At 35.5% G+C, this 17,076-nt stretch overlaps 1 protein-coding gene, 1 long non-coding RNA gene and 1 pseudogene across 2 annotated transcripts; 1 reads left to right on the top strand and 2 right to left on the bottom strand.

The window, feature by feature from the left end:
* Positions 1-666: 666 nt before the first annotated feature.
* Positions 667-1,470, bottom strand: LOC133806830 (uncharacterized). The gene is made up of 2 exons (XM_062244918.1): positions 1,252-1,470; positions 667-1,098 (listed from the first exon to the last, which is right to left on the bottom strand). The coding sequence occupies exons 1-2, from the start codon at positions 1,468-1,470 to the stop codon at positions 667-669; spliced, it is 651 nt and encodes a 216-aa protein (XP_062100902.1).
* Positions 1,471-4,535: 3,065 nt separating this feature from the next.
* Positions 4,536-6,636, bottom strand: LOC133803851 (uncharacterized; annotated as a pseudogene).
* A 5,886-nt stretch (positions 6,637-12,522) lies between these two features.
* On the top strand, positions 12,523-13,385 carry LOC133805184 (uncharacterized). The gene is made up of 2 exons (XR_009878882.1): positions 12,523-13,007; positions 13,182-13,385. It is a non-coding gene; the product is annotated as an uncharacterized LOC133805184 (long non-coding RNA).
* The last annotated feature ends 3,691 nt before the right edge of the window (positions 13,386-17,076 follow it).

Below are 17,076 nucleotides of genomic sequence, written 5' to 3' on the forward strand. Positions count from 1 at the left end.
AGAAATAAAAGGGATCCTTTTTTGTTTGGAAAAATGGCAAATGGAGCAATGTTTATCTACTGAATTATGAGTAGAAAAAGAAAGAGTTTTATTCATATCATTCGAAATTGAATGAGAAGGGTGACCAAGTCTTATGTGCCATTGATTGGCATCAATACAAGGACTAGTAAGAGACTAATGAGTATTGGAAAAGAAAGACAAATCTTGTTCAAAGCAGAAAATTTTGCCATATCGTCAGTTGTCCCAATCTTCAAAGTCGTTGTAGGTGCTTGCAAAAAACAACAAGTGTGAGTAAAAATCGCATTGTTGGTAGTTTGAGCTATATAAGATGTTACCGAAAAAAGGTTTAGCTTGAAGTTGGGAACAAAAATAACATTTTTGAGAGATATCTTTTTTGTTATATGGACAGTGCCTAATTTGGCAATAGGAACCGTGAAACCAGTAGGAAGAACAACTTGGGAAACAACCAATTTATCAGCAAAGGAAGAAAAACAATTGATGTCATAGCATATATGGTGTGTAGCACCACTATCAACAACCCAAAGAAAAGGAGGCAAAGATATAGTTTTACCAGAAAAGTTGGATGTGGCAGGAGCAAGTGAGCTGGTATTTGCTTGGTTTTGGAGTTGTTGACATATTAAGGCCATGAGTTTCTGACAGTTCTCATTAAATCAGCTGTCTTGGTTGGTTCTTCTTGTGGAATAGAGACTTGAGAAGCTTGAGCTTTGTCATGTTGTTTTCGCCGATCACCATATCCAAGGGGAACCCATGAAGAAAGTAGCATTTCTCAACAAGGTGCCCGGGTTTGTGACAATGGGAACAGGTGTATCTTGGTTTCTTGGTCTGTGGTGCTGCACCAATTGAAGAAGTGGAGGCAGGAAGAGGATTCTGTGATAGAATGGAATGTTGATTTGGAGGTTTTTGAGCAATTGTTGGAACAACAAGATTGTTAGTAACAGTGGTTCCAATCTTGCGTTGTTGTTCATCATGGATTACCATAGAGAAAACTTTAGCAACAAAGAGAAAAGGTTCAATCAAAAGGATTTGGCCTCTAATGGAATGAAAACAATCATTTAATCTAGTTAGGAATTGCAAAACCTGAACCCGATTGTATAAATTGAGATTATTCTTAGCAGCTTCACAATTGCAGATTGTATAGGCTTGGTATTCATTGATTTCGTCCCAAATAAACTTGAGTCTTGCAAAATAGCCACTGACAGAATCATCTCCCTGCTAAAGTTGAGCAAGAACTTGTTTGAGTTCGAAGATACGAGGACCATTCTCTTCGCTGAAACGATCAGTGATGTCTTGCCATATAGCAGGAACGGTCTTGAGGTACATCACAGAATCTCTAATTTCTTTGGAAATGGAGTTTAAGATCCAGGACATGACCATACTATGGCAACGTGACCAGGAGCTATTGGGGTCTGTGGTAGGAGGTTTGGGAAGTGTTCCATCCACAAAATCCATCTTGTTCTTAGCACCAAGGGATATATGGTCATTGATCATTTCCAAGATTGAAAATTGTTTTCACTGAGGATAGGAGAAGCAATGAGCATTTTGGGGTGATCTCCAGTGCCGAGATGGTAGGGACTACGAAAATCCTCATAAGCAGGTTGATCAAGATTGGTGAGGGGGTCAAAACAATTTGAAGAAGAAGCCAGTCTGCCATTGTTACCAGAGGGCTGAGCTTGACGAGGCACTGGGCGATCAGTGGTGGAGTCAGTCGCCGGAGCTGGAGGTGGAGGATCTTGGCGTTCAAATGAGCTTCTGGTGCGTGGTCGGGCCATGGGTTTCAATCAAGAAGAGAGTGTTGCATCTGATACCATATTAGGGAAATGAAGACTGAAATGAAGAAGAAGAAGAAAGTAAAAGTCTGTATTGACTGAAGATTAGGTTACAATATATAGAGGCATAAAGCCTTGTAAGAGAATGAAAGGAAAAACTAAGTCTGTTATGTAACAGAATGGGTAACAGAATAGAACTAAGGATAAAAGACTAGGCTAATCATAGTAGAACTTGAGGAGAATCGAGAATCTACTTCTTACCACCATCTCTCTCGATCAAACTCAATAAGAGAGTCTGTCAATACTATGAGGATCTTGTGAGCAAAAAGCACTAGGAGGAGAATTTGAATAAAATCTTCGAGAGTCACATTCAAGAACTCGAGTGGATATCGACAAAAGCTCCAATTCTTGAGCGACATAGTTGATAAACACAACCCTTGAATTTGTTCCAGCTGATTTTTTTATTCTTATTTATTTTGAGTTTTGAGAAGCTATGTTCATCAACTCATGCATTTATATTCTCACTTTATTATTGGGCTGGTATTGACAATATCAAAATTGAGTGACTATCTTCTTCCCACTTTGGGTCAATAAGTTTATTAGTGGACATGTGTTAAATGTTGTTTATTTTATATGATATTTGTATTTGGTTTCTTGGGCTTATTTAATTAATTAGGATTAGTTATTATATTTGTGTTGTACTCCTATAATTAATTAGGACTTAGGATAATAATTTAAGTTAGATTTGTATTATTTTAAACCAATTAGTGTTTTTATTTATGTTGTTTTAAGAATTTTGTTGGAATTATTATTTGTTATCCTATTATAAGTATAAATTATAGGACATTTCATTGGTGCAACCCCGAAAAGGGGTGTACCGGTGCACCCCCTCATATTTTCAGCACGTAGATAGTTATAATACCAAATTTTTTTATATGATAATGTACATTGTAGTTATATATGATATTCAACAATTTTTTGAAATTTTTTGAATAATTTACTGTGCCGAAAACAGGGTTCAAACAACTTGTTTTATGCGGATTTAAAAGAAAAATAATCAAGCCTGCATCAGTATGTTTGAACTCTGTTTCCAGTACTGTAAATTATTTAGAATTTCTTAAAAATTTACAAGATGCCATAAATAACTACAATTTACACTATCATACAAAAAAAAAATCAGAATTATAACTATCCACATACCAAACCTCTAGGGTTCCACTAGGGTTGCACCAGTGCTCTCCATCTTGGGGTTGCACTATAGAATTTCCTTAAACTATACAATATGTATGAAAACATAGGCTTAAAATTTTCAAGATTTTTAGCACAATAGCTCATGAACTGTATGTGATTTAGAAAATCGGTACATAAACTATAAAATGTAACAATTAAGTCCCTCGTAAAAAAAATCATCTCATATGCTTTTTGACTAATTTTTAAAGGAAAAAATTGCATGATATTGCCAAGTGGAAAAATTGAGATCTTAAATTCATCATTTTCTTTATAACATCATAATTTGATATGCATAAGTATTTATTTTATTTTTTATTGTTTGCTTTTTAGAGAGAAATAGAGAAAAAAGAGACTGATTGTGATGTTAATCAATTGGTGCAACTTATTTTATATTTTTGCCCTTCTAGACTGTTACTTTAGTAATGCCTGTAATCGTTTTATAAAAAGTTAGTAAAAAAAAATAACATTCATGGACTTAACTGCTACATTACATTACATTACATTTTATAGTTCGAAGACCAATTTGCTAATTCACCTTAAAGTGCTGACATGAAAGCCCAAACTTTAATATTTAACTTTTTTTTTTTTTTTTGGTCCAAATAAAGGCTCAAAACTATTAGATGGTTCCAATCCAATTCAATTGATAATTACAGCATACACATTCTATGATACAGAGCTTATTCAATCCAATGGATAATTGAATTAGATTACATTAGTTGAGGTATGTTGAATAGATTGGATTAATTGTTAAAATCCAACATCCAATTATTAGTTAGATTGGATAAACACTTATGAACACCCATAATTGTATTGAATGCCCAAGGCAGAGTATACGTACACAAAATAATATCATCATAACTAACTATACACGTGTAAGCTACAAACAAATAGCATAGAAAAGGAAAACTAATTCTAACTAATCAGAATATAAATACACGTTACTAATCCTTAACATTTACTAAATAATGGTATATTATATTTTTAATTATATGTTTGTATATGTTGCCATCTTAGTATAGATATGTAAAGATTTTATAAAAATTTCGACACACAACCCTATTTTTGGATGAGTCAAATATAAAAATATATTGTACTCAATAGAAAATTATTCTACACCACATTCTATTTTGGAATCATGCAGTACCAAGATGGTAGGTTTTGTGTTGGCTTCATTCGGCTCCAAACAACAAACCCATACTCCAATCAACAAAATTTCTCAGACAGAAGCTCAAAATAAATTTCATTTATCACTCTCATCAATACTCTTATATTTTATTATTTGACAGCATATTTTTGTAATGAATATAAGAAGCTTATAGTGAAATATAATTGTCAAGTATTAAAACAAGAGAGTAAAATAAAGTGTTGGTATTGGTAACACTTCTCTTAGAATTAATGTTACCAAAAAATAGACAAAGCAAACATAGATCAGACAAAGGTAAACTTTTCTAGTTTACACTGATGGGAACTTTTCAATATTCTTAAGAATAAATTATTTAAAAATGGTACTCTTCGGAATAAGTTTTATAAGTGGTATTCTTCGCATTTTCATAAGAAAGTTTCATGCAACAATTTACCAAATACCCGTTGCCAAAAAACAGAAGAACAACTCTAATCCGCACCACTCAACATTCTTAAATTCTCTCGAATAAAAATCAAGGTTGAATGATTTAAAATTCTCAACTAATAACTGACATATAACTGTCTATAGCAACCATTTGGCCACAAAATCCTCCCCTAGTTCATTTGAGTAAGGAAGTAGATACCTGTCAAATAACTTTTTGTAAGAAAGTTTGAAAATTGTTCTCCAACCTGGCCTTTTTTGCACCAAATTTTTGTTTAACAGAATCTCCATATAAGACCATAACCTCAATGCGAGGTTTGAGTCTTCGTTCATTAATATACATAAGAATTTCTGGGAATTTAACAACGTTGGAGACATCGAAATTCGTAGCAGTAAACAGAAAATTCAGTACCTCTTTAATTTTCTTCTCAGATACAGAGAACACTAGGGGTGCCCCCTTGAAAACTGTGCAGATATCATTCTCCGAAAATCCAAGGGCTTATTTGATATTATTTTCTGTTTTTTGTTTTTAAAGTTGTCTTCCGGTAAATAAGAACAGAAAATAGTTTTTGTAGTTTTCAAAAAACAAGAGGTATTTGGTTAATGTTTTCTAAAAACTATTTTTTAGTTTTATTTTTATAAAATCTTCAATAAAAAATTAACAAATATATTTACAAAGAGAATTTTTTTTTAAAAGTTTGTAATAAATAATGAGATAAAATAATTTGAAAAAGAATAATGAAAAGTAAAGAGTAATAAAGTAAGGACATAAAATTTGAAGAAATAGAAATTGAGAAGGGAAATTGATCCAAGAAAAAATGATGAGAAAGAAAGTGAAAAGAGAAAAGTGAGTAGAGAAGAAGTGATGATAGAGGAAATAGCGAGAGAGAAAAAATGATGAGAGAAACTGATGATATATTAAGTGATGAGAGAGAAAGTGATGATATAGTAAGTAATAAAAGAAAAAATAAGGAGAAAGAAAGTGATGAGAGAGAAAAAATGTGAGAGAAAATAATGAGACAGAAAATAATGTGACAATAAATAATATTAAATAATAATAATTAAAAAAGTGATGTAAGAAAAAAAATTTAAAAACATCCTAAAACAACTTTTTGTTGTTCTCAAAATTTTTTATTTCTTTTAATTTTATTTTTAAAAACAATATCAAATACCTCACCTTATTTTAAAATAAACCAATTTTTAGATTTTACAAACAAAAATACAGTTTTTTTTTAAGGAAAGGAGTCAAACCCAAAGTTTTCGAAACAGCTCCAATTTGAGTTTCCAATTCTCCGAACTCATCGAACATAAGACCCGAATCGCTTGAGTAAAGAGCCTAGACTTCCTTTCAATACCCAGTTCTTCGACTTGCTTTGCTTTCTCTACAATGATCTTGGGCTTGAGCAAAAACACCCTCGGGAAGCTAAACACAACTGATAATCTGGGAAGAGCTTATTCCACAACTCCTCATGAAATCGATATTAACCATCATGGTTTTCTCCAAATCGTGTTTCAGAAACCAACCGGATGTTTTCAAAACTTTACAGACCGAAGCATTTGAGCCTAGAATGCTTTTGAGGTACAACAGGGATGGTTAAAGCCTATTATCCACACTTCGTCTCAAAATCCATGGGCCCGCGGATACAATATCGGCAATGTCCGAGGCCGAGAAGCCCGACTCCTGGAAAATCTTGATCTTGGGCATTATGGTTTCAGGGTGGATAAAGAGAACGCTAGGGAACTTTTTGACCACATTCTCGAGGTGGGTTTTGGAGAAACCGGCCTCTTTGAGGTACGAGAGCACCAAGCCAGACTGTTGAGGATTTTTTACATGATCAAGAGTCGAAGAAGCTATGGCTGCAGCTTCTGGTGAAAATTAGTGGTGTTTAATTAAGTAGTCAGCGAGCGCAACTGCAGACTTTGGTATTGAATTTTCGAGTTGGAGTGAAGAGAAAAAGAGGGTTGAGATCGAATAGCAGAGATGGGGTCTTTTGTGTAGCTGAGATAATTTGCATAACTGGGCAATCATAGTTTCACGGGACCGTTCTGGTATTATACTTTTTACAAAGACTCAGCTGTGTTCAACTATGTTCATATATATTTATCCAACCTTAGGACAAAAAATAAAATTTGCCTGTGATCGTGAAATGGTGAGTTATTACTGTGAATAAGCAATTGATACCCTCGTCTTTGTCCTCGCAGCTTCCCTCTCTTTTGCCAAGTCCGGGCCGTCGCTTGAGCCGCTTCCCTTCGGAGCTCAGTCTGATCGGCAAAACTATGCTTATGACGCCCGTTAACTTTATCTAATTTTTTAAAAAAAATAAATTTTAGTAGGGTTTTACCGTTTCAGGACTGTTACTTGTGAAACAGTGCGCCATTCACAACGAACTGGGCCAGGCCTAGGATGGGCAATATGCATTGTCGCCCAAATATATGTAAATTAAAAACAATTTTATAAATGTCACTAAATTTTTTTGTGATAATTTGTTTTCTTCATTTTTTAACTTTATTTACACACATTTATAGGGCTTTCTTAAGTTTTCCAAATTTATATGGAATTAGTATTCTTTTTAATCAAATAAATGGGATTGGAATTCCCATAAACATGTATCATTTATAAATAAAATTAAGGTATATAGTTCGTTTTAATGTAGTTTGCGGCGAAAATACTTAAGTTTTTCACTTCGTGGTACTTAAATACCTAATTCATTTTTTTAGCAGCTAAAATACATCACATCAACATTTTTTGGTAGGCTTAAGTACCTGGTGCACACATGGCAGTCTCTTATTGGTCCACGTCTTTTATTTTTCATTTAAAAAATCAAATTTTTTTTTTGAAAGGAAAGTTACATCAAAACCAGAAAACAGGAACGAAACAACCAGAAACAAGATCATTACAAAGAAGAAAATAACTCAGCCTTATAGACTGAGAACAACTCGCTGGGTACAGACCCAACCGAACAAGCAGTCACTCCCCTCCAGGAAGTGGTTTTTGCTAAGCCATGAGCAAGGCAATTAGCCTCTCTCCCCACAAAACTAATCTCTCAGCAACCCGACTTCTCCACCAGGTTCTTAATATCTGTGATAACTCCTTCAAGCTCATTACAGAAAACCAAAGGCCTATTTGCCAAAGAGACAGCAGTGGAACAATCTGACTCCACAGAGAAATTTTTAATCCCCATTTACCATCCCAGACGGAGCCCTTCACGGACTGCCACAAGCTCCGCCCCAAGCGCCGACAGGGGCTGATTTTGGCAAGAAACCTGACCCGCAACAAAGGATCCCCTGTCATCTCTCACCATGGCAGCTGAAATCCACGATCTCCCCTCCTCCAAACATCCAGCATCAACATTAATTTTAACCAAACCAGGCGGAGGAGGTTCCCATTTCACCCTAGTCCGATCCAACTTACCCCCAGCTTTCTTTCCGTTTTGCACCACAGATTTGCCCCAAAAATTATAGCACCACTCCACCAGAGCTTCGGGCTTAGGCTCCACCTCTCCCCTAATAGTTTTGTTTCTAATGTACCAAATCTGCCAAGATATAATAGCGAACAGTTCAAAATCATCTCTTTTAAGAACATTCCTCAAATTGTTAAGGACAAGACACGGGTCATCATCTTTAATCTGTTTGATATGCTTCCAAAAAATAGTTTTTTTCCAAAATTTACTGCTTGCTCTGCACCTCCAAATGGCATGGAAGCCATTTTCTGATTCCCCCATTGTACACCTTTGACACTCCTTAGATTGACAAATTTTCCTGCAAAAAAGAGAAACGTTAGTGGGCAGCCAAGAGTGGCTTAATTTCCATAAAAAAGTGTTTGATTTTGTTTGGAACTCTCAACTCCCAAATTGTTTTCCAAAGTGCCTCGGTATTTCTTGTTTCTGAAAACTCAGGAAAATCTTGCAAGCTCATGGCAACATGGTAACCACTACGAACGCTATACTCCCCGTTTTTTGAATAATGCCACATCAATTTATCCATCAGGTTAGTCTCAGAGCACGGTAACCCCAGAATCAAGTTTGCGTCCTCCTCATTAAAAAGACACCTCGCCATCACTTCATCCCAAAGGCCATTATCTTTTTTAAGGTCAATTACTTTGAGATCATTAGGAAGGAAAGGCTTATCAAAAATCTTAAACGATCTCGGTCTTGGAAGCCAAGGATCATTCAAAATGCTCACATTATTTTCGTCGCCAATCCTCCATCTCGAGCCCGATTTAATAATATCTTTCCCCCACACTAAGCTTCTCCAAACACAAGAACTTTTTGCCCCACATTTTGCCTCAAGGAAGGGAGAGTTTGGAAAATAACACTCCTTTAAAATTCTCGCACAGAGCGAATCTGGATTTCTCAAAAACCTCCAACACTGCTTAGCAAGCATCGCTTGGTTAAAAAAATGAAGATTTCGAAAACCCAGCCCCCCCCCCCCCCCGCCCCCCTCAATTTCGGCTTACAAAGGATATCCCATTTACACCAGTGAATTTTCCTCTTTTGTTCAGTGGAGCCCCACCAAAACCTAGCAGCCATACTGTGCAAACTGTCAATAATCTTTTTAGGGATCTTAAAGCAACTCATCACATAAGTTGGAATTGCTTGGATTATAGCCTTAATTAAAACCTCCTTTCCCGCACTTGAGAACATCGGTCTTTTCCAACTTTTCAACCTTTTCCAGACCTTATCTTTCAAACCATCAAAAATTTCCCTTTTATTTCTTCCCACAAAAGATGGTAACCCCAAGTATTTTCCATGCACATCAACCAGGTTAACCTGTAGAAGATCAGCCAATCTTTTCCTTTCATCAAGAGCAACAGATTTCCCAAAGCAGACATCAGATTTGTCAAAATTTATACGCTGACCAGAGGCCCTACAATACTTACTCAAAATTTCTTTGAAAGCCATACAATCCCCATTTCTAGCTTCTAAGAAGATAAGACTATCATCCGCAAAGAAGAGATGAGAGATATGAATAGCATTCTTACCAAACTTTAAGCCCGAAATGCTTCCTTCCTCCTCAGCTTTCCTGATAAGAGAAGAGAACGCCTCCGCACAGAAAAGGAATAAAAACGGGAAAAGAGGATCCCCTTGACGCAGCCCCCTCAAAGGTTTGATTTTCCCTTTGATGTTTCCGTTGAGGAGGACAGAGAATCTCACCGATCTAACACATTCCATAATCTTATTCACCCATTTACTGTTATACCCCAGTTTAAGCATCATTCCTTCAATAAAATTCCATTCAACCCTGTCATAAGCCTTTGCCATATCGAGCTTTAAAGCCATTTTTGAACCATTGCCATAATAATTTTTCCTCATACAATGCAAACCCTCAAAGCCAATGATTGCATTATCCTGAATAGCCCTTCCCGGAACAAAAGCACTTTGAGCTTCCAAGATTGAGTCATCCATTGTGGTTCTAAGTCTATCCGCCAGGCATTTAGCAATAATCTTATAAATAACGTTGCAAAGGCTAATAGGTCTAAATTGTTCAATCTTCACAGGCTTTTCAATTTTCGGGATAAGAGCTATAAGAGTATCGTTTAAACATTCAACATCCCCATTTCCATTCAGCACTCTAAGACAAACACTCGTCACATCATCTTTCACCACGTTCCAGTATTTTTGATAAAAGATAGCCGGGAGCCCATCCGAACCCGGAGCCTTAGTGGGATTCATCATTTTAACCGCCTCAATAACATCTTTATCAGAGAAATCACTTTCAAGAAAGTCATTTGTTGCTTGCGATATCTTTGGACCCACTGTAGAGAGGACCACATCAATATCATCCTTAGAAGCATAGGATGAAGTAAACAACTTTTCGAAGTATTTGCAAATAATATCCTCAACAATCTTCTCTTCATCCTGCCAGCACCCCGAACTATCATTCAACCCCAAAATAGTATTCTTTTTCCTTCTAGCAGACGCCTTATAGTGAAAGTACTTTGTATTTCGATCACCATATTTAAGCCAGAGCGATCTACTCCTTTGCCTCCAGTACATTTCATCCTTTTCAAGTAAACAATTGATCTTATCTTCTGCGGCTTTCAAATCTTTCCAAACCTCCGGGTTATTTGCCTTAGAAAGCTCAGCAAGCTTTCCTTTAGCAACCTTCATTTCTTTATTCCACTCTCTTTTCTTCTTCTTATTCCATTCCTGAAGGGATTTTCCACAAAATTTAATCTTATTAAGAATGCCATTCGAACCTCGGCTCACCCCTCCTTTTCCCCAACTACTCGAAACAATATCATGGCATTTTTCATCCTCACACCAAGCATCTTCAAAGTGGAATCTCGTGTTCCTTTTAATCATTCCGCACTTATCATCAGAGTCTCTAATCAGAAGGGGTCTATGATCCGAACAGAGCCAGTCAAGCACATTAACCCGAGCTTCAGGGAAATGCAAAAGCCAATCCTTATTGCATAAAGCCCGATCTAGCCTTTCCAAAATACTTCTGCCCCTCCAAGTCATCTCCCGACTCACCCTACCGAAGTCAATGAGGCAATTAGCATCAATAGCTTCTCTAAATCTGTCCATGGCAGCTATACTCCTCAGATTTCCACCAATTTTTTCAGAATTAAAACAGATCTCGTTAAAATCCCCCGCACACAACCAAGGACCTTCAGTGATTTCCCTAATTCTTCCCAATAAATTCCATGAAAGATGCCTCTTAGAATGGTCAGGATTTCCATAAAAACCCGAAAAGAGCCAAGGAAGCATTCCTTTACCCGAAACCAAAGCAGCAATATGCCCACTTGACCAGGACAAAATTTTTAGACTAACCTCAGATCTCCAAGCCATAAGGAGACCCCCACTCATTCCACTCCTATCAACTGCCCACCAATTCTCAAAATTTAATTTCTCCACAAGCACTTCCACCTGCCTCCTAGGTAACTTAGTTTCCATAAGAAAAATGATACTTGGATTATGCTCCTTTATTTGGGACTTTAGAGCATTGAATGTCCAGGAATTCCCAATTCCCTGGACATTCCAACTTAAGATTTTCATTGTTCCCGGCGGTCCTGCCTAGCAGGAGCCGCCGATAAACAAGAAGAAACGGAGAATGGCTTATCCGATCCCGCAGAAGACCCATTCCCCAAAGCACCATCAGTCCCTACTTCCTCCAAAAAATTTTGCTTCCTCACTTCCAAGTCATGCCCCCCAATTGTCTTACCATCCCCTCCAACAAGAACAGAATCAGATTTTCCAACAGTCCTGGCTCTCCCCTTTAGAGAAACTTTCCTTCTGCCAGTAGTCTTCTTCTCGCCTCCACCACCGATAATAAATCCTCCCCCACTATTGGTTATCCCTTCATTCTTATTCCCAGACAGATCAGAAAATGTAGAGCAAGCTTCCGACCTTTTTATGTTAAGAAAAGGGGAGTCAGTGTCAATTTTCCCATTCACCACCTGTTTTCTCTTTTTTGCCCCTGATCCATCACTAACATTCATCTCCCGTTCCTCTGTCACCATCACTAAGTCTTGTCTTTTTTTACTGCTAGAGCCCGTGGTCTCATTATTAACCTCAACTTCTTTGTCTTTATCTCCCACAATGAACTTTCCTTTCACTGTGTCATCCCCGTGATTTGAAGTCTTCTCAGCCACTTGTTCCAAATTGTCCTTTTTTGTTTGCTCTCCCATAATAACATCCTCATCTATTATTACTTCCCTTTCAACACTATTCTGAATATTGTCCTTATTATAAGTTCCACCCGATATAATAAGTCCTTCTTCAACATTTGACTCGTTTGAACAAGACTTTGTTTTTTCCTTCACCAAACCCAACAAAGTCTTGTCTTTTTCTGCCCTTGTCTTCCCCACAGCTTCTATATTCTTAGTCCCTTCAATGTTCTCACCATGATGTTTACCTCTTTCCATTTCATTTCCAGCATATATTTTCTCATCAAAACAGCTCTTGAAATTACTTTCACTTCTCAGCCATGGTCCATATATTTTCATTTGTTTGCCAAAACTATCTCTAACATAAACAGTTTCCATCTTGCAGCTTTGCTCATCATGACCCCACCTCCCACAGTTATAGCAAAGCAAAGGAAGGTTCTCAAACCGGATCTGAACCCACACTCTCCTTCCGTTTATGGGAATGAATTTTCCTGTAAAAATGCTGCCAAAAACAGGGAAAGCAATACGAATACGAGCATATCCATTTAACATGATTCTATCAATGTTAGCCCAAGGTAATTCTAAGATCTTACCAGCCATGCTTCCAAACCTTGTGATATTTGCTTTCGTGATTGCCACAGTCGGAAACCCCGTGAGCCGAACCCAACAGGGAATCCCGTCCAAACCAGCGTCACCCCACTCCCCTGAGCTTGGCCACTTTTCAACGATCATGAAACCTCCGTTGTAGTGCCATATTCCTTCCTCCCAAACTCTTGAAGCATCAGCTTGATTCTCAAAGGACAACCCGATATAGGTACTACTCTCATCCCGTTTGAGAATTTTCACACTCCATTTCTTTGAAAATTTCCATATCCTTCCAAAAATAGCATTGATAAAATTCCTACTGCATTGTTTTTTGGCAAAAATTCTGCCCACGACCCATTTTGAAAAGTGTTCATTGCTTGACGTTTCGTCTTTCACCTCCCAGACGTCATCCTCTTCCTCCAGAGATTGATCGACAAGGTCATCCGTCTCTCTGCCCGACCCAACCGATAAATCGTGAGCTTTGGAGATAATATCATCAATAGTAGAACCTGAGTTTGCCATGAGCAAGCACTGTGAAGAACCAAAGATCCAGAAACGAGAATACCGAAAGTCACTTGGACGTGAAGAAAAACTTCTGGTCACTCAAGGGACCCTAATCTAATTATATGTATTTAAAAAATCATTTAATATTTAAAAAAATTATTTAAATTCAATTTAAACCTTAAAATATAAAAATATATTTTAAATTCAATTAATATTTTAAAAAAATTATATAAAACATTCAAGGTCGTGGCCTAGAGTATCCCAAGCAGAGCCCTGGAAGACAGAGACTCACGACCGCAGCCTAAAGTATCCCAAGTTGTGGCTTGGGGTTTTGATAGTCAAATCTCATTTTGCTCTTTGATCAAATTGAACACTTTGAACAGCTCAAGTAACTCTCAAATCTTCAATTTAATTTCATAAATACCCAAATAAACATTGGTAACAACCAATGAGGTTAGTGGAATTTGAAATTCAAAGGGTGCTCAAAACTCTATAAATAAGAGTCTAATGATCACTTGTAAGACACACAATTTCTATCCACTAAAGCACTTGGCTAAAAATTCACCAAAAAGCTTGATAGTTCCAGAGAACTATTTCCATTTGAGAGTTCTCTTAGTGCTTAGAATATAGGAGAAAATAAGCTTTTGGACAAAGGTCTTAAACCTTGCTCAAGTTGGTGATCCACACTACTCTACACTTAAGGTTGTGTGAGTGTAAGAGTTTTCATCTTTGTTCTTTTTTTCATTTTGTAATCTTTATTTACTTGTATTATTTTGCTCTTGAGTCGTATCTTTCTTTCTACACATCATCATCTATTTCTATTTACTTGTATTATTTTTTTCTTGAGTTGCATCTTGTTTTCTATACATCGTCTTCTATTTCTTTCTATTTACTTGTATTGTTTTGAAATAGAGTTTTATCCATCTTTCTATTAATCATTATCTTTCTCTATTTACTTGTGCTTTTGCAACAAAGTTGTCACACTTATTTATCTATCACATTTTCTATTGTAACTTTTTTATCTAGAGTTATATTTGGTTTTATTATTTCCATTGGAACAATATTGTTTTCTCTAACATTCAAAAGCTTATTCTTTCATTTTCAATGGAAGGAGAAACCATCGAGATCTTGTGAGGATCCAACTTTAAAAGTAAGTGATTCATGCCACTCATGAATAAGAATAGAGGTTTATATAATAGTGATGAGATTTTATTATCATGCTTTCATATGTTGATATATGAATAATTGTGTGTAGACTTTAAACATGTTAATACAATATGAGATACATGCTATCTGTGAGATAGTAATGCATATATTGACTTAAAATTATGTTTTGAGAATTTATAAGCATGATTATTAGGTAGTTGAAAATTGACATGCGTATATTGATTTTGTGAATCAATAAAATATATCAATTTTTGTAAATTGTTGTTTGAGTATGACATTTGTGATATATGCTTACAATAAAATATGTGATTCTAAGGCATGTTAATATGATAGATCACAATCATATGGCTTATTGCTATATGTTGACAAATTATGTGAAACTATATTGAGACATAATTATGTTAATATTTAAAAATATATTGATATGTGAATATACATGTGAATTATCATGATTATTATGGTGTGGCCTATAATATGATAATTAAGGTGATAATAATAGAAATATGTTTTATCCTATATTATTATTAGAATGTGATGAGTTACCATTTATTTTGTAAATAAAGAGAAATATTTGAATATTTAAATCTTCTCATTAAAGTGTTGAGCATCTCTATTATGAAATAAGAAAAGATGAACCAAAGGGGTTTGCATCACTGTGTGTCTTGCTATTGCTTGAAAAATGAATCAAGGTGGATGCAAAATTATGGGATGACATAGTGACCTATATATGCTTGGAGTCTAAAGTGTGGTCAAAAAGGAAATTTTTTTAGAATTATTTAGTGACAATAATTCTTAAATATTCAATGTCTTAATGAGGAGACATTACAAAATTGGAGAAGTCATTTTGAATCTTTACACCAATGGTGAATAGATTGAAGAGAATTTTATTCATTTTTTGTCCAAAGATGGTGATATGTTTAAATTAATCTCAATGAGGAGATAATTCTAAACTAAAGCATGAGAAATCAAAGTGTTTAAATAAATCATTGAGCATTTATTTTGTTTTTTTTAAGTGTTTAAGAATTGACATCTTCAAATTGATTTTGATGAGAAAATCAATGGATGTCAAAGTGGTGTTTTCAAAAGAATCTCAAAGAGACTCTTAGAAAATGCTCAAAAGTTGTTTAAGTGATTTTGAGATTATTTAGACAACTAAAAGATAAAATTAGTGATTATTTTCTTGAAGAAATTTTCACATGGTATTTGTGTTCACATATTTCATTTTGTAAAATATAAAAGGAAGTAAACCCAACATAGGGTACTTCAAAGTGTGGGAGTGTCTTGCATATTGTAAGAAAAAAGAACCTAATAGAACAAAGTTAGGTCAAGAGTCATAAAATGTGCTTTTGTTGGTTATGCCAACAATAGTAAAGCTTATAGGCTATTAGACATAGAGTCTAATGTTGTGATAGAATCTATATAAGTTGAACTTTTTGAGAATATATTATGTGACAACACTTATCAAACTTATACATCTCTAAAGGAGAATTTGTTATTTGAGAACAATTCTCAAGCATCTACATTCAAGAATAATTCTCAAGAGGAGAACACTCAACATGATTGTAGAGCAACCCATTAAACTTAAAAGAAGTAAAAGGGCTAGAAAAGAGAAAGTTCTAGAATTGGATGATATATATTCTTAACGAATTTATTTCTACATGATAGAAAGAAATAGAGAAGAAGTCATTAGGAAACTTCCAATTGTACTTCTTGTTGAGGATGATCCTAAGACATATAGAGAAGTCATTCAATCAAAAGATAGTGCATTTTAGGAAAGAAGTCATCAATGATGAGATAGAATCTATTCTTTCCAATAACACTTGGGAATTGGTAGACCTCCCACCGAGGTCTAAGCCAATTGGGTGTAAGTGGGTATTCAGGAGGAAATACCGCACCGATGGCACTATTTAAACAATTGAAGCTAGATTAGTAACTAAAGAATTTATGCAAAAAGAGGGTATTGATTATTTTGATACCTATGCACCTATTGCAAGAACAACTTCAATAAGGATTTCGTTCGCTTTGACTTCTATACATAACTTCTATGTTCATCAAATGGATGTAAAAATGACATTTATTAATAGCGACATCAATGAGGAGGTCTACATGGAACAACCCAAAGGGTTTATCCTACCAAATAATGAACATAAAGTGTGTAGACTTGTAAAATCCTTATATGGATTAAAACAAGCTCCAGAGCAATGTTATGAGAAATTCGATCAATCCATTCTATCAAATAAATTTAGATATAACAATGGAGACATGTGTTTGTATTCATATACTTTTAAGGGATATGTGATCATTGTTTTTCTATATGTGGATGACATGTTAATCTTAAGTGATATCATGAAAGAGATAGTAGAAACTAAGAGGTTTCAAAGTTAACAAAAATAGTGGGGGTTTTGCTTTGGGACAAGCCTACTATATTGAGGAAGTATTGAGTAAATTTAACCATCTTAAGGTTAAAGAAATCAATACTCCGTTCAAACATAGTGTAAAACTAGCAAAGAATGAGGGAAGAGCGGTGCCTCAATTGGAGTATGGACGTGTTATAAGGAGTCCTATGCATGCAGCCCAGAGTACGAGACTTGATATAACATTTGTGGTAAGTAAACTGTAATGCCCTA

Source organism: Humulus lupulus, chromosome X (genome assembly GCF_963169125.1).
Source record: "Humulus lupulus chromosome X, drHumLupu1.1, whole genome shotgun sequence".
Taxonomy (NCBI): domain Eukaryota; kingdom Viridiplantae; phylum Streptophyta; class Magnoliopsida; order Rosales; family Cannabaceae; genus Humulus; species Humulus lupulus.